The following is a 25,097-nucleotide window of genomic DNA, read 5'->3' as shown; positions in this document are numbered from 1 at the left end:
AGCCTCCTCCCATTGGTCGAAGAGCATCTTAACACAGAAAAAGTTAGAAGGAATCAAACCAGTCACCTCTTTAAACAGCATATAATGGATACAATGAACATCGAACAGAGAATAATGGGTCAATTATATGCTTTTCGTTGATAGAAATCCAACTACAAGCCACCAATGAATGCTAAAGCATATTTGTGTCTTAGAATGGGTGCACAAGTAATAATAGATTGATATAAATACCACCAAAACTAATCAAAATGATAGTCACCAAACTGATGAAAGAGTGGAGCAATGAAATCAAGGCAACAGTTCAAATATCTCAATGAGAATAAATGAGCAGAATTTAAGTGCTACCCCGGAGGATGTACAAAAGTATGTACAAATGTATTTAAAAGACTATACATTGTATCTACTTTTGTGCATGCCGTAATTCTACACCTAGGAACTGGATGTTAGATGACATGATGAGATTAACACTGGGAATGAGAATTAGGGAACAGTAGCAGAAGGCTCTTCTGTGGTTGTAGCTCAGCTACAGCAAGAATCATATCTAGAAGAAGAGAGACTCCTTTCCCCACATGGATGTTGTGTTCCTCCCTCGCCAATTTTGATTCCACAAGACTGCAAGAACCATGAAAGGAACCAGACAATGTCAGAAACCACTCTTTCCTGGTAAAGAAACTTAATGAGGAGCGGTTTCATCAATTGGAATTTATGAGGGACAAGCGCTAAATTTGACTGGGAATGTTGTCCTAGAAAGAGCTTAATGACTATTCATGAAGTTAGTTGACCCCAAATAGTTGGTAAAATATAAGAGATATAAGACATCATATCTTGTGACAGCAAGAAATCCGAGAGTATCTGTTGATGGAAGTATGCTTTCTTCTCTTTTCAGATTAGTTTTCATGTATATATATATATCTATCTTCTTCCATGGAGCTTAGATTCAAATCAACAGCAAATACCTCATTTGAAACATCATATTGTCCATCCCGGATTCTCTTGTATATTATTTCTGCAGTGCTAAGAAATGCCTGACATAAATAGAAAATAGTATAAGCAGAACATAGAACTCAAAACAATTAGCAGAAGAACAACAACGCCGCACTCACTCACCTCCTCAACATTCTCTCCACTCCTTGCAGAGGCTTCCATGAACATCAAGCCATGATCTTTGGCAAACTGTTCTCCTTCCTCAGTGCTGACTGCTCTTTTTCGAGCCAGGTCACTTTTGTTGCCAATCAGCACAATTGTCATATCAGCATTGGCATGTCGCCTTGCATCTTCCAGCCAGTCCGCGAGATGGTCAAATGTCCTCCTCCTGATGAACCCACAAATGATCTAAGCACCTAAAATCCCTATCATAGATTAGGACATCAAAAGTTCGAATCAGTACCTTGTGATGTCATAAACAAGCAGGGCAGCAACAGCACCTCTGTAGTAGGATCTCGTAATCGACCTGAAAGTTTCTTGGCCAGCCTGAGATGTTCCAAAAAGCTTTGCATCAGATGCATTGTCATCGTGAGTGGCATTGCACTCGAACATGAAAAGGGGGCAACTTAAACAGAACCCTTCTTGGATTTCTGTCCATACTATAAATCTATCCTGTTCCATTTATTTACAAGGATGATGGCACCAATCCAAGAATTAATTGGATTGTTGAAACTACACATTCATCTTGTGCACACTCATGTCTGCCCAGGATGTCAACCTCAGCACCCATTCTACAGACAATGCTAAATGCAGGTTGACCTAGTTCCCAAAGAGATGCCTGCTGTCACTAGTGCCAAAGGGAGCTTAACCATTGAGCTCTATGACCTTTCATTTGGCTAGTAGGATTGCATCAGTTACTAGACATGACATGCAAAACAAGATTTATGCATTAGTTGTACACATTTCATGTGGAAAACCACAATATTGGTGAGAGAAAACACAAAGAAGACTCACAGTGTCCCATATGCACAGCTTGATAGGCTTGTCCTCGATGCTTATCATTTTAGCTCCATAATCCACACCAATAGTCAGGTCATGGATAGCTTGGAAACGCTTGTCAGTGAACTGCAAAAGAATGCATGACTTCCCCACACCTTCTCAGGATCAAAGCATCATTTTTGGTGGCGCCATCCATCACCAGCATCAATAGAACAAACCAAATTTAGTGATGCATACATACATCTTCATCATCAAAACAAACAATGGCAAGAACTAATGCTTTGGTGTTCATCAAGTTACCGAAAGTACTCAGAGGAGATCATACTACCAAAGGAAATATAAGACTCTCCAAGCATCAATGTTCAAGTAATATCGAGCGAAAATAGCGTTCAGAAATCTATCCAGGTTCGATGTAGTCGACAGCATGTGGCATTAAAATTACTCCAGAAATAGCTTGCAAAGCTTCACGGGTGCAGTATGCTCGAACGAGGAGCAAACTTTTAACTTGAATGCCACAAACAAAACATCGAACAGATCATCGACGCTCGGAACGTTTTGCTAGCAATCAAGCCCTAGGGAGACGGGAAGCAGATCCAAAGACGGTGGAGACTTACATGTGTCACCGATGATGATGTACTTGAAGAGGTAGTCGTACGACATCCTCGCTAGGACCTAAAGACACGGGAGAGGGGCGACAAAGAGGCAGAGGAATCTGTGTTCGCGGCGTAATCTGCTCTGGGATGGGTATTTATTTAAGGCCGATGACTAAATAGGAGACGGATTAATCTCGATCAGCGCGCTCGGAGGCTTCTACCAAACACGAACTCCTTCCAAGTCTCCAGCTTTTTCCATATCTGACTCGACTTGCGTATGTAGCTGGAAGCGGCAGATGATGTTCTACTCCCACCAGTCGTCGTGGGATCCAACACGTCCCCCCGGCTCTCCCACTGCCGCTCTCGTCTTGGAAGCCGGTGGCGGCGAAGCGGAGAAGATTCACTTACTAAGGCGGAGAGGGGGAGCAGAACCCTAGAGATAAGGAAACCAGTGGAGGAATCTGGACCCGAATCAGAGTAGAATCTTTGCGATGGGATTGGGAGGGAGGAAGAGCGCGCGCGCGCACGAAGAAAGCGGAGGTCGATAGAGACGTAGAAGCGTTGGAGTTTTACGCACTGCTCTTCTTATACTTTTACATATTTATCATTATAACATTCGAAAATTACGTTTATGTCTTTGCCAAATATTTGTTCTTTTACAAATATACAAATATATATATATATATATATGATTTTTCCAAATTATTTTTTATTATTTATAGTAAAATGCTGCCTTTCTTATTTATTCTCGTAGAACACACACCTTATGTTCTAAATTTGATATTCGAGTTCAAGTAAATGATGCCATATTCGAGTTCATCGTTATTTTTATCTTCATCTTTCTTTCTTTTTTCATCAAGGTGCTTTGAAAAAAATTAGAGATATTTTAGGAGAATAAAATAGAAAAGGACGGTATGTGATAAAAATAAAAACAAAGATTTTTTTTTGAGAAATATACCCTATAAAAAGTATATATTACTTCAATAAATGTATACTAATCAAAAGCATAAAAAAAAAAAAAGTAATAGCCTGTTTTACATATGGCAACAAAATTATTTTTACACAGGTAGATTTTATGATTATAAAACAAACAAGCTTGAAATCAATCACATGAATGAATGGATTGCTATAGGATTGTATGTTATTGTGGGAAAGAGCAGCTAAATTACAGCATCAGATTCCAGTGTATTTGTTCTACAATTTCATTTAATAGCTTCACTTGCTAAATTGTCTTCTCTCTTCACATAATAAGAATCTATAGTACCCCTCATGTCAAGATCCATTTCCTCATTTGTGCCTCATCCTCCATAATTCTACTTCTTTTGACACCCACAAAATATTTCAAGAAAAAAGAAAAAGAAGAAATAACTCAGGTTAACTTGTAATTCCCAAGTATTTAATTTAATTTTATCTATTTCCTGAAATTAAATTTCTATAGTTAGAATTTGACCATCATAGATTGAACTGATACCATTGCATGTGCAACCTAATCAGGAGAATTAACTAGTAACCAAAATATATTACCTGGTATGTGTAGGTAAGCTAGGAATAAAATAAATACAAATTAAAATTATTTCCTTCCTTTGAAGGAAACCTCTCTCTCTCTCTCTCTCTCTCTCTCTGCTTTCCTGTTTCATGCTGAGCAGACCCCTCTTGGAAGGTGATTGGTTCTCCCTTTTTTTTCCTTGTTATTTTATTTATTATTTTTTGAATAATAGTTTTATAGTCTCGCGGTCTCATAATTATTTATAATTGGTGTATGATTTCTAGTATTAAAAACTATGTTATTCATGCATGATTTTGAATATTAAATTTCTAGGATTAAATTTGTATGATTTCTAGTATTAAAAACTAAGACAATTTGAATTTGTTTCAAGTGGGTTGTAGTTGAATGTCTAATTGATTAAGGTTAAATAAACTAACTCAACTCCGAGTCAATTATGAGTGATAGTGATATTTACACCACATGATTTTAAGATTTTATGAATTTAAAAGACTTACATGACACATTTGGAGTGACTTTTGTATGAAATTAATAAAATTTTAAGTTTCGATAGTTTATATGACTAAAATAAATAGCATGATGATAAGATAATGTACGATGATTTTGTTTTCCTATCAGCGATGAGTAGACAAATATCGATAAGGTGATTTTATTCGAAGGTTAACGAACTATCGAATACGATGATTAGCCAGTTTTTGTATTAGTTATTAGGAATAATGTATTTTGATCTGATATTAAGTTCTCTTTATTTATTTTTTAAATAAATAAATAATATTTCTCCAATTTGTCATTGGGTTAGTACACCATCGATTTGACCTATGCCAAGGGTTAAGATAACCATGATAGTCATATATAGTATGATTCGACTGATACATACTTATGTTCAATCGGATTTGAGATTTCTACTCAGTATGTTTTGTTGATACGTTTGTCATTTTTCTTGCAGCGTTAAATCTATTCTTGCATGGAAAAAACATTTCTTTATTGCTACTTAGTCACGTTAGGCGGTTTCATTCTGATTTGGAGTTTTAATTAATAAATAAAAGAAATATGAAGTTTTAATGATTAAATAAAATATGTTAATTCTTATATTTGCATTGTGTTGCGTTGTAAACAAAAAAATAAGAGAGATGTGACATAATTACTATTAAATATAGTTTAAATTGAGAATTGGATCAAAAAATACAAAGAAAAGTCTCAAAATTCCTAAGTTTGCTTTAATGATCTAATAAAGTCCAAGTTACATATTAACAATGGCATATGTGCATTTTTAGGTTTGACAAAAATTTATATGCCAAATAGAACGATTTTGATGGAAAAGTCTCTTATTTATTTATTTATAATTATTTTGCAGAAAATATGTCTCTTCCGATTTAAAGCCTCTTTTCTAAAATATCACCAAAGAGAAAGATATATTATTCGTTCATTCCCCTTTTTTCAATCTATCATTTCCCTCCACTTTCTTTAGTTTGTCTCTTAGTTTTTAGATGTGTTAGAGAAAACAATTCATTTGGCATATTTTGTATAAATTATTGATATATTTTTGTTCTGAAAAAAAAAACATAACTCGATGTAAATAAATTATATAATAACATACTAAAATATGGTATATTCCACAAGTCAACACAAACATGTTCTAGAAATAATATGTAATTAACCACATCTTTAAATGTGTAGTCACCAACAAGCACTGAGAAAAGGATTTACATGAGATCCAAAGCAGGTATTTCATCAGATTCTCTCTAGGAAATATGTATAGTTACATAAAAGTCATTCCCAAATATTGATTGAATGTTCAGCTTAATGCTGGGCAATGTCAATTATGCTGTCTGGCTCAAAATGCCGGCTTTGAATTGCCTGGCACAAGTTCGAAACAACAAAAAGAGGCCGGTGGGGAACTCCTCGATCTCCACTTCAACTCTTCGTCAAAATCACCTTGTGTGTTCTCAAGTGAGAATGCACCTGAAAGTAAGATTGATTCTAACAGAATCTGCTTTCATGCGCTTGGGCACCGAATGAACCCAATCTCGTTGGGTGTAGCCTTTCATCAGTAACAAAGATCCATGCTTTAGAACAAAAGCATGCTGTTCTGTATTGCCCTTGTGTTGTTTCCCATTTGATTGATGTGCACCTCTGGAGGCTGGCACATGCATTACAACAAAGTGAAATGGTAGCTGCAGTCAATCAGGATATAATTTTTAAAAAAAATGAATTCTGGAAACAGCTAAATTGTTTCTTTGATTCTCAGCTGCTGAATACCTGGTTTTTTTGAAGGTTTCTTTCGCAGCAAGAATTCCCGTTCACATCCAAATGATACAGAAGCTATCTCTGGAGTTGAGCCATACAACTTATCCTCATCCGAGTGCCATGCCACATAGTCTGAGCCGCTTTTATATCTATTCAACAGCACAGTATTAAATTTACTCCCAGGAAGTGCTTCATAAACCTAAAGCAAATATAAATCAACATTTAACCATGTGGAATGATAAATCAGCATTATGCAACACAAGAAAATTAGAAGATGCATATCCTTAATATGATGATAATGAAACCCATTTTATTTTAGCATGGGCTGACTATCATACCACATTGGAAGTAGGAACTACCATGCCATACTTTTGATATATAACTTTATCACATATACACTGGATAAAAGGTAAAAAAGCAACATTGCAAGGGTATAAATGCAAAAAATCCTTTATACGGAGGACGTTTTCAGTACATGTAAACCTGCATGTGTATGGTTCTTACTGCCTTCAAGATGTCTTTGATGATAAGGTAATCATCCCAAGAATATACATGTAAACCTGCATGTGTATGGTTCTTACTGCCTTCAAGATGTCTTTGAGGATAGGGTAATCATCCCAAGAATATGCATTTGGCTGATACCCACTGTACCGCATAGCTGCTAGCCCTTCATCTGCAATATAGCATGTCTCCCTTGGCTGCAGAAAAGAGTAATATTAAAATTAAGATATCACATTCTTCTATTAGCTTTATCCATAAGTAAACCTTTGAGGTAGCAACATATTGTGCATGTATAAATTCTAAAAATTATTTACTTGTTCAATAGCTTAGATGAAGGGGTGATTCTACTTCAACTTTCTTGCCTAGTTGCATTGCTAAAGCAGATCATCATACATCACTTCCTCATTTGAAACCTTAAAAGAGTTAGTAGGTATTAACTGTACAATAGGAAGCAACCCCAATCCCCATATATCTTGAAATGTATCAACCATGTTCTCCTATCCAGTTTTATGAAAAACATTGAAATATTACAAAATGATGAATATTTGGAATACTAGTACATTACATTAATGAAAAATGGACACACCAACAGCACTTGTCATCTAGCTTTTACAAATCAAGTGAAACAGTGCTCGCTACTACCACATCGCATTAAGAATGTCAGAATCTCACGATCATAGAGTCACCAAGGGTATGGTAAAAGCCCAGGGATATGCTTCTGAGGCTACAACTAACCACAACCCCATGGCCTTTTGCAAAGGTGCTTATATATCTAATAAATAAGTGACCCTAGACATGAACCATGGTACTTCTAAAAATTACTCTCTAATTCACAGAGGAATTTAGGTCCGAAATCAGAATACAAAGGTCCATCTGGTGAACAAAGATTTTATCCGTGGATGACCTAGAATTAGTTGGAAGATCCTTTTCAAGAGGTAGTAACTATGGAAGAATTAAGGCCTCAGGCGGGATCCTCAAATATTTCTGACTTGCCAAGTTCTCATCCTAGGTGATTTATGCTTAAAAAGAAAGGAAGCAATCACATGTTCAAATCAACTCATTCTTTTGACCCCACTCCATTACTTAAAAAGAAAAATGCCACACTCACTGTTAACCATTTGATAGACAGTGCCTTTCAGCATAAGATCCTAGCTAGTTACATCTATGTTGCTCCGGAAGTAGCAGTTGACATATCAGCAACAAAGAACCAATTGAAAAACGAGAACTTCAATGGAGTTTTGTGGTAGTTTGACACTAACCAACAAAAGGTGGTTCCAGAGTCCTCGAGGAAAATTCAGGCAATAGATAAATAAACCCTATTAGAGTTTAGCTCTTGTGATCAGGGAGTTAATCCTTCAAGCTTGACCTGAACATGTTTCAAATATAAAAAAGTGATACGACAAGATTTTTAGAATATCAAAGACACCAACAAGCCAACGAGCCAATAAACATAATCCCATACTATGATATAATTTCATACAAACCCAATGTAGATTTTTCAGGTATATTTCAAAAACACATTTAACATCATTATGGAAAATAACATCATTGTAATAAGGTAATACGAGCTTAAATTTTAGAAAGGTTAAACCTAGGCTGTGTAGGTCAAAACACGTTGGATACAAGGTTGCAGAAGCAAAGTAGATTTATTTAATCCTTTCAGGCTTAGAGAAAAGGTTGAGTTAGTCATTTTGTGGATCTTAAATAGGCAAAGAACCATGAGAAGATGACACAGATCATCTGTATATTCAACAGATAACTAACTTGATCAATCATATTGAAACAAGAACACTAAGACAATTTTTGAAATGTGACTTCTTGGTTTTGGAGGATCATAAATAGAGGTTTCTTCAACTAGAATTCAGATCCATGCTTCCAATTACATAATATATAGATTAAAGCAACAAACAGAGCGACTTAGAACAACCAACACGGATGCCTAGGCCACAATAAATTTTACCAACACGAAAAGCTTTGGGATTACACCTATAAATAATGTTGTACTCAAGGGTCCCTCCACAGAATATTCCAGTTTAAATTGTCTAAGACAAGAAATTACAACGATTCTTAAATGTTGTCACCACACACTCGCTCATTCTCAATTATAACACCTAATTTAAGGATAAACAAATCAACGACAAGAGAGCCAACCGGCAACACTGAAGAAGTTGAAGTGCTAAAAAATCAAAACTTTATAAACAAGAACACGTCAGATAACAAAAGATCAGAGATTAAGTAACCCAATCGGTAAAAGAATCGAATTTTTCTAGAGATTGAAAGAGAAAAAAAAAATATGGAGCGGGTATACCTGGAGGCAAGACCTCCCAAAGACGTGGATCGAGGGTCTCGTCCACGGGATCTCTTTGTCGAGATACTCGCACCATTCCCACGCCTGATCGCGGGAAATAAATCGAGGTATGTAGACGACCTCGCTGCCGTCGCCGAGATCGATCACTTGCTTATCTCTGCTACCGCTAGGGTTAGGGTTAGCGTCCGCGATTTCGACGAATCGAATCCTCGAACTCATGGCGAGATAAAAGCGGAAATTTTTCTGCAGAGTAGAAAGATTTAGGGCACATGAAAAATGCAAGCGGCTCTTGAAGGTCAAGAGAAAAAGGAAATATTAAATATAATTAGTGATAACAATATTAATATTTTTTAGTTAATTTTAAAATATTTTTAAAATTAAGATTAATAATTATTATTGTTAATTCAATATTATGGAGGAGAGGCTCGTTTTCATGTCACATCCAACCAAGTGTTGTAAAGCTTAAGTCGGCATGATCGATCTATATGGAGTGCAATTTGTGTTTGTGTGAGAGAGATTAGTGTTGTAAAGCTTAGAGACCTTTTATACTTTAGTAGCACGGAAAGATCTATTTAAGTGGAAGAGAATTAGAAAATATTATTATCATGAATAGTTATTATTATTATTATTATTCCTTTCAGAGTTCATAAATTCTAAAACAGATATAGAATATTTTGTTGGTCAATATAAATGCTTCAAAGTTATTTTCATGTTTCAATACTTCAATTTCTTTACAAAAAGATTTGTTTATCTCATTTCTCACCATAATTACCTCATCTTTTTGTACCTCTATAATTACCTCTACATCATTGCTCATTGCTTATGGAATGAAACTTCATCACCAACAGGCTCTTTAACAAAATATGACACACTGCAACACAATTTTGGCATATTAATTCTCCAATATATAGCTAGCAGATGACATGATTAAGGATTTGGACATTCCTGACTGAAAAATAAGATTTAGATCAATTACTGTATATTTAGAACAATTGTAGATGACATGATTAAGGATTTGCAACCTTAGCAGAATGTATATTTAGAACAATTGTGCTTCATAATAGTATGGCAAACCTTTGGCTACAACCAATCACTCAATTCTGAAAAAAGATCTAAAACAAACACTTGTGTCAATTGTGATTCATACTTAATAGCAAGTTCACTTGTCAAACAAGAGAGAATGATCTCCATTGTCAGATACAACATGCATGTCATAAACGAAGCATTTTGTCAATCCTCCATGAAAAACAAGACTTAATCTGTCATTGCAACTAAGCAACCTCATAAAAATATAATTGCAATTGTCACTTTCAGTTTTGTGGTTACATCTGGAACCTCTGAGGTATATACATATACATATATGCATATATATCCTACTAATTGCTGAATATTGTGCTTCCTCTTTGACAATAGCAGTTTGGCAGAATAGATGAAGTGCAGGGACTCACTCTTACAAGTAGACAGTGTAACAGTGTGATACTGTCTACCCAGGCAAGTTAACACCACCATCATGTAACCAATTTTTGTGCAAATGATAAGCTCAATATCTTTAGACTTGTTCAATTGAAACTTAGAGAAAACTTTGCATGTATAGAAATATAAAGGACAGGCAGATAAAAACTATTTCGGCACCTTTAACAGTGATATAAACTATTAAGATCCATGGAATATAGCAAAAAAGCATTAGGCAGGAAGAAATGATAGTTGATAATTCTAATGTAATAGTAACTGCCCTAAAGTGACAGCAAGTGATTCTCAAATGAGAGTGTCAGAAGTAAAAAAAAACATAACTAGAAGACATTAGTGGCACATATATTATTCAGAAACTACATCACGGCACATGTTAGCAGAATTATTCATTTCCATAATAGTAACATAATAACATTTTTCACAAGATGAAAAAAGATTAGTTCCTGTGCATAGGCAAGCAGGCTCTGCAATTTTTTGCAGGTTAATGAACTGATGAAACAAGCAAGCAATGAGTTGAACAAACATAGCTAGACAAATAACAGGAATGAGAGAGACAATTAATCAAGTCAATATCAACTTTGACAGTAAAATGAAAGATGACATTGTTGAATTATGCCTCATGTCACATCCAATAACGGCCCTTCAAGTGGATGAGTTTTACGTTCTTTGAACAAGCAGAACATATATATGTGTGAATCAGATCATCTTGTAAGACTAGAAGCTAGTGCAATTACTGATGATTAAGTCTACATATCTCATCTTCACAACAAAGTAAAGCAGAATGCAATATCACTGAAGGACAAAAATAACGGTCTTCTAGGCCATAATTTACAACTCGAAAATAGATTGCTAGAGTAAACACAAATCCTATGTTTACATCTGATGATCTAGTTTGATTAAAAGGCTTAGTACCTATACCGCTGCTATGTTTATTATCAAAAGTGTTCCTACCAATTCTGAAAGTTGACCATGATTCACCAAATACAGAATGGAGAACTCTATCTAACCAATGGAAATAGAATGATTATACAACATATAGGCATGATAAAAACAACCGACTCAATAAGAATAAACAAATAACCTCAACTAAATTTGGGTCGAGATTGTGATCACTGTGCTTCCTTCAATGTCAGAGACAATCTCTTTCATGCTGAAAGAGGCAGCTGAAGTAAACATGAGGAGTGGTTTCTTCTTAGGCACAGCCATGGGCTCTGCCTCACGGTTGAGAATCTGAAGTACCCTCCTCATGGTAGGCCTTTCGGCACAGTTTGGGTTTGCACAGCTCAAACCCACGAGCAGAAGTCCCAGCATTTCTCCCTCGTCGAACTCCCCATTCAATTTACTGTCTGCAGCTTCAATAAGCCTATCCTCAGAGTACAATCTCCAAACCCAATCCACCAAATTGACCAACTTGTGTTCTTTGTTGTCTTTAGAATCAATTGGCCTCCTGCCACAACAGATCTCTAGTATCACAACTCCATAACTAAACACATCAGTCTTCTCAGTAGCTTTTCCATACTGGAGGTATTCAGGTGCAAGGTAGCCCATCGTTCCAGCGGTTAGAGTCGACACAGGGCTCTCATTGTGATCCATCAACCTTGCCAGGCCAAAATCTCCCAGTCTCGGATTGAAGTTAGCATCCAGCATTATGTTGCTGGTTTTTATGTCTCTATGAATCACTTGCTGTTCACATTCTTGATGCAAGTATGTCAGAACCGAGGCAATCCCGATCGCCGCATTGTACCTCTGGGACCATTTGAACATCGAGCTGGTCCCTGATTCTTGTCCTCGGTAAAGGATCTTGTCGAGGCTGCCGTTGGTCATGAACTCGTATACCAGCAGCAACTCATTCTTCTCTGTACACCAACCTTCAAGCTGAACTAGATTCTTGTGTCTCAGGCGAGCTATGATGGATAGCTCGCCCATGAATTCCTTCTTGCTCTGGTGGGCTTGCTTGGACCGCTTCACCGCATACGTTAAACCTGATCCAGGAAGGGTTGCTTTGTAGACTGTCCCGAAGGCTCCGTTCCCGACGATTCTGCTGCTGTGGAATCCTCGGGTAGCTGAGCTCAGCTCCTTGTAAGAGAACTTCCTTGGGCCTTTCAAGAACTCGGACTTGAATACCTCCTTGCTTGCCTTCTTCTCTAGCCACTTCTTGGCTGAGACCCAAACAAGCACAGCAAAGGCCACAGCAAATGTCGCGGGGCCAATGATTGCTAGTCCTAGGCCGAGCATCCTGTGAGGACTGTCGCGAGCATCGGCGATGGGTATTGCCGGAATCGCGCTCCACGAACCACCAGAAGCATTGCGAGGAACACTGGGGGTGGTGTTTGCGACGGCGGGGGAACTGAAGGCCTGGAAGATCCAACCCTCGATTGTGTGCACCTCCGTGCTACCCTCGGTGGACGCCGAGAAACCAACGTACATGTACTCCGCGAAATGCTTGGAGAGATCGATTGTGGTGATCAAAACTGGATCTTTGGGCTTCACGTCGGTGTATCCCAGCCAAACCTTGAGCATAGTCACGTTTTGGTGGTAGTCGACCCAAGCGGTGATTAGCTTCCCACTCTTGAGATCGATGCCATACGGAGTCAGATCGACCGAGGCCTTGGAAATGGGGCTGTCGACATCAAGACCAACATGATTGCCGCTTGGATCACCCAACCCCACATCCAATCGAGCATCGAATTCGATCGCGATGATCGACCCGTTGCCGCCGCCGCTGCCGTTCCCGGACGGGTTGAACAAGCCCAAGTAGCCTCCGGTGCTCCCGATGGTGGCGTTGCCGGGGGAGACGAAGAACGTGAGCCCATCCCCGTAGGAGTCGGGATTAGGATTCGTGACGGAGAAGGAGAACTTGGTGGCGAAGGAGGCGGCGGCGGCGTCGGTCCCCGGGTCGAGGAACCGGATGGGGAGAGTGCAGATAGCGGCACCGGCGCTAGAGGAGGGCACATCGGTCTCCCTGGTGAGGCCAATGGTGCCGTTCCTGAGGTAGGAGTCGCCGAGGAGGGTGAGATTGAGGAAGGAGAAGGAGGCGAAGTCGAATCTCACATCCACGCAAGAGGCTGATGGTGGTAGCAGCAACAGCAGAGGCGCGAGGAGGGCAACAAACGCAATGGCCATCGAAACCGAGCGAGGAATGGTGTCGAAGACTGCCAACGATCTCAAGAAGAGAGAGATGTACCAACGAATGGAAGAAAGGGAGGAGCGGAGAGATATTGCAGATGAAGTGTTCGAGACAAAGAAGCCGACATGAATAGTACAAAGTACACAGAGAGATAGAGATGGAGATGTAACGTTATGGAGATTGGGAATGGGCGCGGGGGACAGTTTAAGTAATAATAATAGAAAGCCGGTAGGGTTTCCAACGGTCGGGAAGCGCATTTAAGATAACAGTCAAAGATGGAGGCTGCTATAACACGTGGAAGAATCCTTTCAGATCAAGTCATGCACGAATCTACAAGTTGTTCAGAAAACACCGTTGGCCGACTCCCTTCTATTTCTTCTCTTCTGCTGCTGGTGTCGAAATCATGATCTAAAAATTAGATTAGTTTGTTGCATGACAAGATCTCTATGCTTAGCCATGATCCAAAAAATTAGATTGACATGATAAATTGGGCAACTCCATATAATCTTTAGCCTTCTCTACTTTAAATTCCCAGATCATGAAACAACAGTGCAACTCCAATTTGGATTATATACCACAAAAAACATGTTCTTTGATTTTGTATAATGTTCCCTTCTTATACTTGAAATTTAGGAACAACATCCTACTACAATGTGGAGGGGGAAAGAATCCAATACTTCTTTGTGAAGCTTACATGAATGAGTACATAATGGTAGAACAAGCAAACCATCGAGGAACTGCTTCATATCCAACACTGTCTGAATCAAGCGAGATCATACAATGTCACAATGGCTGCCGCCGTAGAACAGAAAGGTATAGAACTGCAAAAAGAAAAGAATAAGATGGCACCAGTTAGATACGGTTGACATATACCAAGCATTGGTTCAGAAAGAATGCTCTTGTTGCACAAGGTCTGTATCATTACCGTCACTTAGGTTGAATGAACTCTTACGGCAAAAAATCTCTGATGGATCTTGATGTTGCTGTGATAGCAGAAGTTGGTCCAAGCACTCTCTTCTGTGACTCAGTTTGTCATAACATCAGCAAAGCCAATCAAACAAAAATATATGTATATATTATACATGAAATTTCTGAAAATTGATAATGAGATTTGGAACTGCCTGCGTGGACCATTTTCCAAACACTTAGTTATCTTCTGCTAGGAATATCAATAAAAAAAGGTACTCACCTAGTCCAGGAAGGAATGTACTTTCTTCTGCGCATGTTTTCATCCTCCCCATCCTCATCATCAGAGTCTTTGTATGGAGATATCTCATATGATTGAAAATCTTGATTGTCTTTAGTGGTAGGCATCCTATCTTGAACTATTCCTTTCATACCATCTGAGCTGATTACCACCTAGAGTAACACCATTTAAATAAAAGAAATAGAAATATTAGAAACGTTAATGGTACAAAGTCTAATGCCAGAATTCAAGAAACCAGAGATTATACAATCAGGTGCTAGAAACTTCCATGAATCAAAGTAGCCGAAGTAGCCAAATTTTTCTAAGCCACAAAATACTAAAAAACACTGAAACACTGTGATTGTTGATGTGAAACAGCAATTTTCACAGCCTTATTGACCCAAATTATATGCAAATAGTTCTAACAACTAGTACTCATTTACTTTGATAAAACCTTGAGAACAGATCCATCATGTTAAAAAACCTTTGACCTCTCAAAAGAAGAAGCAAGTAATCCAAAAGTGTTGCAAACTACACAAAAATCACTAGAATAGGTAAACATTATCTAGACAGTGTAGTAGCTAGCAAAGCTTCAAAAGAATTAATGGTTAGCAACACGTTAATCTTGGCATACAAGTCATTTAATAAATCATGATAATGGCAGCAAGTCTCCACCCATCATTACCTTGGTGGCACCTGGTTCCACTTCCTCTGCTTTTCTAGACCCAGCAACTACCCCTCCTTTTTCTAGTTTCAGTTGCTGCTTTGCCTCTTGCACAAGACCTTTTTTCCTTCCATCATCATCCTATGTCCATTATCATTTTATGTCAACAAAAGAACATGTCCAGAGACCTGGATAACTGATGTATATTGCAAATAGGAACTTACAACATCTTTGGATAGAAGCCCTTTATCCTCTTTTTTTGCTTGCAACCTTTCCTCTTGTTCTCTGTGCAATTTCCGAGCTTCTTCAATGCATCTTCGTTTTCTTTCTTTCTCTTTCCTTTCTTCTTCTTCTCTCTGTCTCTTCCTAGCAGCAATATCTGCTGCCTTCCTTCTTTTTTCCTCCTCCAACTGTTTTTGCTTGAGTTGTTTCTCCTGCTCTAATCTTTCACGCTCAAGCTTTGATGCTGCTTTCCGCATCTCACGTGCATTTTGTTTCTTTTCTTCAAGACGTTTTGCAGCCTCAGCTGCCTCTAGTGCTTTTACTTTGATGTCTTTCTTACCTACAGGTAACAGCATCATCGTGGTAAAGGACTGAAGCTATAACAAGCAGTGAGCCATTGTCACCAACAATTTGTGAGATAACAGCTACAACTGGACAAGACCACTAATATCTGCACATCTAAATAAACATGGAACATACATGTGCAAATATGTTTGCTTTGCAGAATGATATTGCATAATCCACCATAGATACAAGTCAGTGATTACAATAGGCGCTTGGGCACTCGCCTAGGCACTCGGGCGCTCACCTATTGCTACTTTCATATACTCCAAAAACCAAAAGCAATTTTTCAAATTAATATAATAGTTATTAGGAAGCTACATAGAAATTTTGAGGTAAAATCGAAAAATAAGACATAATACTTAGCTAACTTTGTAAGATTGACTGCATGGCCCAGAACCCCAAAAGCAGTGACTAAAGAGTATACAAATGCAATCATGATTTATATGCACCAAGAAAGCAAGTACTAGATCAATGAAACATGGTTAAGTAGTATAAAAGTGTCATTAGCAGGATGAGATCTCCATATGCATAGTGTAAATTGTAAAATCTCTCTGAGGTTCAGTTTCATTAACTTTAGAAAAGTATAAGAGAATAATCAATAAATTGGCTATCATAAGCTTCCACAATCACAACTCACACTTATACATTTAAAGAATATAGTTAATGGGTAAATTTAATAAGATTAGTTTTAACTCCTACATCATCCAAATCATTTTAGACTATCTGGATTGCTCCATGGGATAAAAGTTCAAGACTGATTATACAAAAATCAGATAATAACATCTAACTATGGCACACTTCTAGTATGTACGGGGCAGAAGCTATTAACTGCACAGGGATGAACATATATAATTCCAGCAGAATAAATGCCAATCAGCATTAGTTTCCACACCAACCAGAATGGACTCTTTGCCAAGTAGGTCTTGGCAGGCACCGGGCATCATAGGTTTCCTGATATTATACCAGCACACTGGCTAGTGCAGCATGGTAGTAAAGTACATGTTCATCAGCATCCACCAATATCTAGTATAACTCTAGTTACTCTACTAATGGTTTTATCCGTTTGAATCTATGGTGTAATTACACTAATTCATTGGTTTACATATTAACTTGTGTTGCTCCTTTTTTAAGCGAAATTTGTAACAGGCCGATCCTGTTTTAGTTGCCTAATTTAAATGAAGTAGATGCACCTTTAAATACGGACCTACATAAACCACATTTAAAACTATTTCATAAGGGACAGAATTCAGATTTGCACAATTGAGGCATGGGCAAATGAAGAAAATGATCAAGAGTTTGAGAGGAGCTCAACATTTTGAGGATGTTCTCTTATTATTTTTGTTAAACTATTTGGTTTTGTTAATTCATAGTAAAAAGAAAATTTTGGCCAGAAAGGATGTCTAAAGAGACTTCTGGATGGGTGTCACATATTTTCTCCCATCAAAATATAGTATAGAAGACATTTAAATAGGAACTCAACAAATCACAACCTACTATTAACCATGCACACAAGTAAAGTTCATCCTACTGTTAATAATGCAAAAATTCTATAGCAAGCAAAATATAAAAGGGTTAGAAAAACCCAAAATTCTAGAGAAAGCAAAATAAAGAAAGGAGAAGAAAAAGATCACCTTTAGTGGCTGTTGCTTGCTGCTTTTTCCGGACCATTGGGATGAAAGAAGATATGTTGGAGATGATATTGTTAGGCTTACATCCTTTTCGGGTGCTTGCTTGGCTTCTATTTCCATCAACTGTTTTCACATTTATTTCTGGCTTACTAGACCTGCTACATAAAAATTTAACCGCTTTCCCTTCTTTGTTTCCATTTATTGAAGGACATTGGTTCTCCTTATCTCCTATCTGATCTGTATCGACAGTATAAGCACATCCCAATTCTAGATCACGTCTATCAAGAAGCATCTTGGTAGGAGGGACCAAAGTTGGTGCATTTTCATATTTTGAAGTGACATCTTTAAGTGGTTCCCTATTATCCAGAACTTTAAAACCTCTTGAGCGAGTACCCTCTTTGGAGGTGCCTGATTTATCAAGAATGTCTTCCATGGTGCTAGAATTTTCATCAATTCGGAAGCACACAAGTTCAGGGTTAGTTCCCACTGTCTGTGAACTGGCACCACTTTTTCCTGAAATCTTTCTCAAGCTGGACTTTTCTATTGGAGGAGTCAAAGGAGCTTTATGAGCTGCCCACCCAAATCTAGCACCAGAAGGTGTGCTATGAGAATAAGACCTTTCATCAAACGAACAGTCAAAAACAGATCCCAAGCTACAGCAAAGACCAGACATTTTATCATGTTCACTTGTCCTATATTGTCCTGAATAATCACCAGAGAGGGAATAATTTAAGTTCATCTGCTCCAAGAGGCCATTAGGTAATGACTGAAAAACATCAGCAATTTTGTTGATTTTATAGTTTTCGAAAGGACGAGTCTTGGGCGTAACCAAGTCTGTGGAACAGCCTTGCTTTGAATCCAAAGAAACATGTTCCTCCCTAAAATATAGGTAATTAGAATCATAGCAGATATCATTTCTCTTAATAGGAGATACGCCAACGCTAAAACCCTCAAACTCCGGCATGGAGTCATCACAATCCACAACATCATCCTGATAATTTGGCAATAAAGATGCACCATATGTGCTCAAACTTTTCTCTGCATCAAAAACTTCCTTCTCCTCTATAGACTGTATATCATAACAATAACCTTTAGATACCACATGATTCAATCTCTTATCAGAATCATCTCCAAAAGTGCCAGGTTCTTTTAATTGAGAAAGAGTAAATTCAAAGCCACCAATTTCATTCAATACACAGGTCGTAGAGTTCCTATCTGCCAAATTGGAAGAATGCACACCTTTTGTGTGTTGAATTGGCAAGGAAACATCCATGATTTGGTCTTTATTTTTCAAGCATAAGATATCCTGCCAAGTAATTACAAATTATGTCAAAGAATAAGATAAATGAAAAGCAAAAGTGAAACAGAAAACCTTCAGATAGGCTTGTACACCACAGAAAGACAGCCATAATTAATTGCTTCAATTCAATTGCTTCTAAAGGACCATCACGAGAACAAGATATATAGAACCCAAAAGAGCAAACAGAAAACTATTGCATAGGCTTATAGATTATGGAAATAAAGTCATGATAAATTGATCTTATATGCTCATATGATGCTTCTACAGACTACTAGACACAATCCACCCACATAAGATTCAGGAAATTCATTATGGGACAATGAAGTGAGGAAGTGGAGAGAGAGAGAGAGAGAGAGAGAGAGAGAGAGAGAGAGCGAGCGAGTTTCAAGCATGCAATTATTTTATAAGTTAAAAAAGCAATTCCGTTGGAATTGAATCATAGAAGATCACACTTGTCCAAGTGACTATCAATATCTCTGATTTGATTTGAGGTATAGAATTGCATGCTGAATCAACTCATAATCATGGAGCTGTATCTATATCTTTATTCATTAGACTATCAGAATAGCAAGCTGTATCTGTCCACGCATGCACATTTGCAGATAGCAACCTAGACTATAAGAATATTAGTCCTAAGTGAATTCCTGTAGTATATGCATGATAAAAGGACCCCTTTTAGTACCTCTCTCACACATTGTTTTTTGCTTTGATGATAAACTTCTGAATGGCTCCTCCAGTCAGCATCTGCTGTATCACTGTTCAACAAGGTTCCAGAGGGAGATGGTGAGATCTGCATTTCCTCGAATGGAGTAATTTGTGAACTTCGCTTGCTACTACAGCAAGTGTCTTCCTGAGTATATTGAAGCTGATGAAACCTTATTCTTGGAGTAGTAAGGATTCTATCCGAGAAGCAATTCAACTTTCTTCTTTTAGGCCATGATATTTCACATGCATTAGTCATTAATCTTCTTAATTGTTTTGAACTAGTTTCATTACTTGTCCTATTTAGTTCTGAATAACAAAAAGTCTTTCCATGCCTCTTCAAGTTTCTTGTTAGGTATTGAGGTCCCGATGAATGATTCTGATTACTGTCATTGTATGGTAGCTGATCGATGGTTTTTTCTTTAGTGTCCATTACACTTTCACAGTTCTCATCCTTCTTGGTTTCTGATACCAGAGTTTTCCCTAGAGAAGGTGAAATATAAGCATTCTCCTCATAAAGATTGACATCCTGTATAGTCCTAATAGAGCTCCTTATAGACTTTGTTAGCTTATTCTCCATTTCAGCAACATCTGGTGATTTCTCAATGAGGATCTCCTCAGAGACATCTCTATTTGTGGTATAGAAAACACTTTCTTTAGCCGACAAAGCCATGTGATGATCTTCTGAACAAAGTGGTTCCATACCATCAGATCCAGAATCATCAAAAATTCCAGCTGAACTTCTTAAAAGTTGACTCCCTAATCCTGCAGAATCACTTTCAGTAGTGTCTACATTCAATGTGGACCCAGAAACCGTAACAAATTCAGCTTCTTCAGTTTCTAGGCAAATATTACCTGTCCGTGACACAGAAATACCAATTTGAACATCATGTGTCAGTTGATCTAGGTTGCAAACTGATCTTTCTATGAGTTTCCCCTTAAAAATCCCTTTCATTTTGTGCACCGCTAAGCTTCCATATGGCTGTTCCTTACAAGAATCAGTTGTGAATTCCATCTCCAATGGTTCCATGGCAGAAACATGTGAAGATATCTCTCCACATAGTTTAGACTTCACTGTTTCCACCATGTTAAGTAACTCATATCTTCCCTCCACATGACTTTTACCACTATCCTTTGTATATTCCTCTCTCATAACTTCCGCAGCAGGCACGATGTTGTCCAGTTGAAGCTGCTTTTTCCCTGATGAAATAAGCATGCTTTTAGAATTTCTGTGTGATTCTTCATCTTTAGTATACTGAAGAGATTCTGAAAAAGAAACCTCAGCATGATGGCCCGTAGTCTCTCTTTCTGAAGTGATACTATCCTTAGTAATATCACAAGGCTTAATGTTCTCAGATAAATCAGGCATGGGTTTGACATAAGAAATTGTCCGAGGTCGCTTGGTGGATGCAATGCTTGCCTGTCTGCTTGTCTTAGTTTCACCACTTTGCTGCTTCTCTGACTGTTCTATCAGGTTTCCTGATAGACTTCCTTGAATACCTGAAGAGTACAAACAAGATCTTAACATTGAGGTACAAGATGTATGACTTGGTGCACTGCTCAAGCTCGAACTATTAGTTTCCCCATTCCGAAGTTTTTTATGAAGCATATTGTATGAAGCAGAGGGCAGATAACATTCAAATTCTATTCTTTCCTTTGCAGTTGAATCACTAACACCTGCCTCTGCACTTTTTATAACTTTAGCATGCAAGGTGTCTTCCTCGGGTTGAACTGTGCCAGAGCTAGGCACAGGATCTTTGCAAAGAGAATCCTCTATTGACAATCTTACTGACTGAAACTTCTTAAAGGCATCCTCTGAAGAACAACAAAGATTTTCTATTTGAGAAAATGAATCATAAGGATTTCCATCAGGACTGCAAACTTCAATACCATCAAAACTAATTTTCTTCATAACAACCAAAGACTGGTCGTGAGAAAGCCTTGATGATGCAGAGGGTGTTGTCCTTAATCCAGGATCAATGAAATTGGAACCGTCTGGAGCACACTCCTTTCCTACAGCCCCAGTATAACATCCCAGGACAGAAGCATCATGAGCAGTGCTGACAACAAGATTGTCTGCTTTCTGTGACATGGTTAGCCTTAGAATTGCTCGATTTGCAGTTGCTTTATTATTTATCAACTCTGAATGACTTGATGGTTCTGATATGTTGCCAAGGCAATCAACTTTTTTAGTAGTCATTCTAGATGGAACAGCTCCATCACCAACTTTATTACAAGCCAATGATTGTTCTGCAATACTCCCATCCCTAAAGTTTTCTGCATTTGACTTTTCATTAGGATGATTCTCAAGGTTCCTTTGTCTTGACCTGTAGCATTGAGCATTTGCAAGCAGGTCAAAAACACTTGAATCCTCGACAACTTTGGAGCTTATCATGTCATAATCTCCTTTGTCATCTTTGCGGTGACCATTAGTTATTGTTCCACAAGTGTGCTCAGGATAAATTTGTTCACTAGGAATGCAAATGTCACTTATATAGCTACTGTACTGGGACATGTTGGTACTCTTGAAAGCAGGAAGGGTATAGAGAGTGTTGTGATTTGTCGAAGGAGTTGTAGCCCATGGAACAGGGAATAAAATCTCTTCAATAAGCTGCTCCTTGCTCAACTCTGCATAGAAACATACTAATTAAAAAACAAAACTGCAAGCAGCAAACTAAATGTTGCAAAACCAATAGCCAGTTAGACATGAAGCAGTTCCATAATTTCCATGGAGGTAAATAAAATCTGGAGTGGCTCTTATTTATAAGTGAACTTTTGAAAGACACCGATCTCCACAACCAGCAGATTCACAACAATTAAGAAAATCGTACTTTCTTAGGATTCTTGGAAAATAAATCATAATGTCTTCTTAATTGCCCGTGTAAAATCCATAAAGTTTGCTTCTGCCTCCATTATATTGTTAAGCAGAAGGTAACCATGAGATTTCCAAATGACTGTTTTCTCCATCTTCGTTAAAATGCATGATATAACAGCATTAACTTAGCATGCAGCAATGTGCAGACTTTCCAGGTTCAGTCTTGGTGAAGTGTTTCTGAGAATATCTTGCACGAGTGTCTCTTCAGGAAACTAAACATCATATATCAATCTAAGATCCATAAACATACAGAAGAAAAAGAAAAGTGGCAATTTCATCTTGCATGCAATGTCTTAGATTTTTCCACGGCAGCTCCACAATAATGAATCTATTGCATCCAGATAACCACCGAAGCCAAAAACAATCTAAAAAGACAATTAAAACAGAATACAGGAAGTTACTTGTGACTGTAGGATTTGATGACTTGAGTGCAATGCATCGACAACTTAGCCAATAAAAAGGAGGCAGACAGTTCGTCTTAATAACAAAACATGGAAACTCCAAGCAACAAACAGAACCAAATAATTCAAAGATTTTGACAGAAAATCTTTCGTTTCGTCGAAGCCAAGAAGAAAAAGGAAACAGGAAGAGCAGCAGAGCAATGATGCGAGGAAAAAAAAATGTAAGGGCCTCAAAACGCTACCCGAAACTCCAATTTCTCACTTCGACGGCATTCAATACGAAAAATAAGAATCCTGGTTGCATTCTACAGCTCAAAAGATTAAAGAAACTGAATCTAATCGAAACATTGGAGAACCGTGCGGAGATGAAGGGAAAGAGGGTACCTCCCGGGGCAGCGCAGCCAGGCGCGTCCAACCCCGCGTTCCAGAGCCAGGGTGGAGGCCTTCCGCCGTCGGCGAGAAGGTTGTAAGCGAGGGATTGGCCGTACGACCCGGCCTGCTGCCGCATTTGGCCCTCGATCCAGGCCTTCCGGTCGAAGATCTGCATGAAAAGGTGCTCCATCGTCGTCATCGCCGCCCTGGGTCGGCCCGATCTGGGTCGAAAAGGGCGCGCTTCGGAACCCTAATTTTCCCGAGTGGGCGAACGACAACACGGTTCGGGGTGTCGGGGAGGGATTTGAAGTTTTTGAAACCGGAGAAGGAGGCGAAGCTTATGATTAAAGTGTACCGCAGGTGAAACTTATGCGCAGCAACGTACCGTTGACAAATAAGAATAACATAAAAATAAAAATACCGTAAGAAGTTGTCGATGTACGTCTTAAAAAATAAAAGAAAAAAGAAAATTCAACAAAATTTAGATAATTTTTATTTGTTGAAAATGATGTTGTGTTTACTTTCCGTAGCACCTCAGATTAATCTGAGCCAATTATATATTATCTCTCATAGTTAGATCGTTTTTAACATCTCATTTTTTAGATTTAAAAAATTTAAAATCCTTATAATCATCAAAGTGAAATTTCTAGTTCTATTTATCTACTATCGTTAGTTTTACTAATAGAAGCATAAAAATAATTGATAAAAAAATAACTTCATCATTCTAGTTGGTGATCACGAGTAGTTATTGTGAATAAGAAGAGCAGCTACAAAATGATCTCTTTCTTATGATCATTTCAAAATCCATCGTGATCTCCTCCAATAGAGAGAGAGAGTGAGAGAGAGAGAGGTGAAATCTTACGGGCATCCTTCTCTTTGCTGCTCACTCCTCCACCTCAAGTTATCCTCTGGACCGCCATCACCTTTCATCATAAGCGTGGCTCGTCAAAGCAAGAGGAGCTACTATATTCATTCTCATCATCATTGTGAATCGTCTTCTCCAATGGGTTCACATTCTGCATCCTCGTCCCCGCCTCAGTTTCCTACAACATCATCATAGCCACCATAGCAAGACTCTCAACCTTGGGTGCATCGTCTTCCATTTCTTTTCTTGATCGTGGCATAAGAGGATATAAGGTAATTAAGGAGCAACAGACGGATCGCCACCCGAGGAGGATGAAGGGCATGGAGGGCGCAAGGTTGACGATGTGCTTGAGACTGTGATGCTTACTTCCTCGACCTCGTTATGCCAATTTCGAAGAAGATCATGTAGATGTCGAGCGGCCATTTCGTCGCTCGACAACGACGTCGGCATCGATGTATATGCAGAGTGGTCCTCATATCTCGTCACCATTTTTCTTCATCAACAATAGTCATCCGCAATACCCAATGACGTTGTCGTCTATCACCATCAACTGAAATATTGAAAAGAAAATTTTACCCATTATTTTCGTGCTTTCATCAATAAAATTGATAGCGTTATGATAAATTAAACTATATATTTCACTTTTATAATTTTAGATATTTCAATATAATTTTTTTAAGTCTACAATAAGAATAATATATAATTAACCCATTTAATCACATGGGATTGGATTGGATGGCTCAACCATAATGATGTTAATTTTGTCTAAATTAAAAGATCAATTTCAACATCGAAAGGGATCAAAGTTAAAAATTGTTACTACTCATAGATAGGATTTTAGACATTATGAAACCAACCATCAGA

At 38.0% G+C, this 25,097-nt stretch overlaps 4 protein-coding genes across 5 annotated transcripts; all 4 read right to left on the bottom strand.

Annotated features, from left to right (window-relative positions):
• Positions 1-314: 314 nt before the first annotated feature.
• Positions 315-2,731, bottom strand: LOC135635411 (ras-related protein RABB1c-like). Its single transcript, XM_065146453.1, has 6 exons — positions 2,538-2,731; positions 1,939-2,078; positions 1,388-1,470; positions 1,108-1,312; positions 957-1,025; positions 315-612 (listed from the first exon to the last, which is right to left on the bottom strand). The coding sequence occupies exons 1-6, from the start codon at positions 2,581-2,583 to the stop codon at positions 520-522; spliced, it is 636 nt and encodes a 211-aa protein (XP_065002525.1). The 5' UTR covers positions 2,584-2,731; the 3' UTR covers positions 315-519.
• Positions 2,732-5,640: 2,909 nt separating this feature from the next.
• On the bottom strand, positions 5,641-9,384 carry LOC135634540 (DNA oxidative demethylase ALKBH2-like). 2 transcript variants are annotated; one of them, XM_065144906.1, is made up of 4 exons: positions 9,077-9,384; positions 6,849-6,965; positions 6,280-6,466; positions 5,641-6,194 (listed from the first exon to the last, which is right to left on the bottom strand). In XM_065144906.1, the coding sequence occupies exons 1-4, from the start codon at positions 9,293-9,295 to the stop codon at positions 6,001-6,003; spliced, it is 717 nt and encodes a 238-aa protein (XP_065000978.1). In that variant the 5' UTR covers positions 9,296-9,384; the 3' UTR covers positions 5,641-6,000. The 2 variants fall into 2 exon arrangements, with proteins under 2 accessions (XP_065000978.1, XP_065000977.1); XM_065144905.1 differs by having other exon boundaries at positions 5,641-6,160; positions 9,077-9,375.
• A 1,964-nt stretch (positions 9,385-11,348) lies between these two features.
• On the bottom strand, positions 11,349-14,019 carry LOC135634539 (probable L-type lectin-domain containing receptor kinase S.7). The gene has a single exon (XM_065144904.1). The coding sequence runs from the start codon at positions 13,928-13,930 to the stop codon at positions 11,633-11,635; it is 2,298 nt and encodes a 765-aa protein (XP_065000976.1). The 5' UTR covers positions 13,931-14,019; the 3' UTR covers positions 11,349-11,632.
• A 192-nt stretch (positions 14,020-14,211) lies between these two features.
• On the bottom strand, positions 14,212-23,699 carry LOC135634538 (uncharacterized). Its single transcript, XM_065144903.1, has 8 exons — positions 23,381-23,699; positions 19,701-22,348; positions 17,722-19,024; positions 15,748-16,085; positions 15,545-15,664; positions 14,863-15,032; positions 14,599-14,690; positions 14,212-14,494 (listed from the first exon to the last, which is right to left on the bottom strand). The coding sequence occupies exons 1-8, from the start codon at positions 23,565-23,567 to the stop codon at positions 14,457-14,459; spliced, it is 4,896 nt and encodes a 1,631-aa protein (XP_065000975.1). The 5' UTR covers positions 23,568-23,699; the 3' UTR covers positions 14,212-14,456.
• Between the last annotated feature and the right edge of the window lie 1,398 nt (positions 23,700-25,097).

The sequence above is a fragment of the Musa acuminata genome, chromosome BXJ3-4, assembly GCF_036884655.1.
Source record: "Musa acuminata AAA Group cultivar baxijiao chromosome BXJ3-4, Cavendish_Baxijiao_AAA, whole genome shotgun sequence".
Lineage (NCBI taxonomy): Eukaryota > Viridiplantae > Streptophyta > Magnoliopsida > Zingiberales > Musaceae > Musa > Musa acuminata.
This window is presented reverse-complemented; position numbering and strand designations above follow the sequence as displayed.

Bases quoted from the DNA above. Each gene is read 5' to 3' on its own strand.
- LOC135635411 (XM_065146453.1), bottom strand. From the start codon at position 2,583: ATGTCGTACGACTACCTCTTCAAGTACATCATCATCGGTGACACAT. The intron at 1,471-1,938 runs GTGAGTCTTCTT...GGAACATCTCAG, and splicing joins AGCTGTGCATATGGGACACT to GCTGGCCAAGAAACTTTCAG. The intron at 1,026-1,107 runs GTGAGTGAGTGC...TATTTATGTCAG, and splicing joins GTGGAGAGAATGTTGAGGAG to GCATTTCTTAGCACTGCAGA.
- LOC135634540 (XM_065144906.1), bottom strand. From the start codon at position 9,295: ATGAGTTCGAGGATTCGATTCGTCGAAATCGCGGACGCTAACCCTAAC. The intron at 6,467-6,848 runs GTAAGAACCATA...TATTTGCTTTAG, and splicing joins TCAAAGACATCTTGAAGGCA to GTTTATGAAGCACTTCCTGG. The intron at 6,195-6,279 runs GTATTCAGCAGC...GATTGACTGCAG, and splicing joins GAAACCTTCAAAAAAACCAG to CTACCATTTCACTTTGTTGT.
- LOC135634539 (XM_065144904.1), bottom strand. From the start codon at position 13,930: ATGCGCTTCCCGACCGTTGGAAACCCTACCGGCTTTCTATTATTATTA.
- LOC135634538 (XM_065144903.1), bottom strand. From the start codon at position 23,567: ATGACGACGATGGAGCACCTTTTCATGCAGATCTTCGACCGGAAGGCC. The intron at 19,025-19,700 runs GTACTAAAAGGG...ATTACTTGGCAG, and splicing joins AAAAACAATGTGTGAGAGAG to GATATCTTATGCTTGAAAAA. The intron at 16,086-17,721 runs GTGATCTTTTTC...TGTTACCTGTAG, and splicing joins GCAAGCAACAGCCACTAAAG to GTAAGAAAGACATCAAAGTA.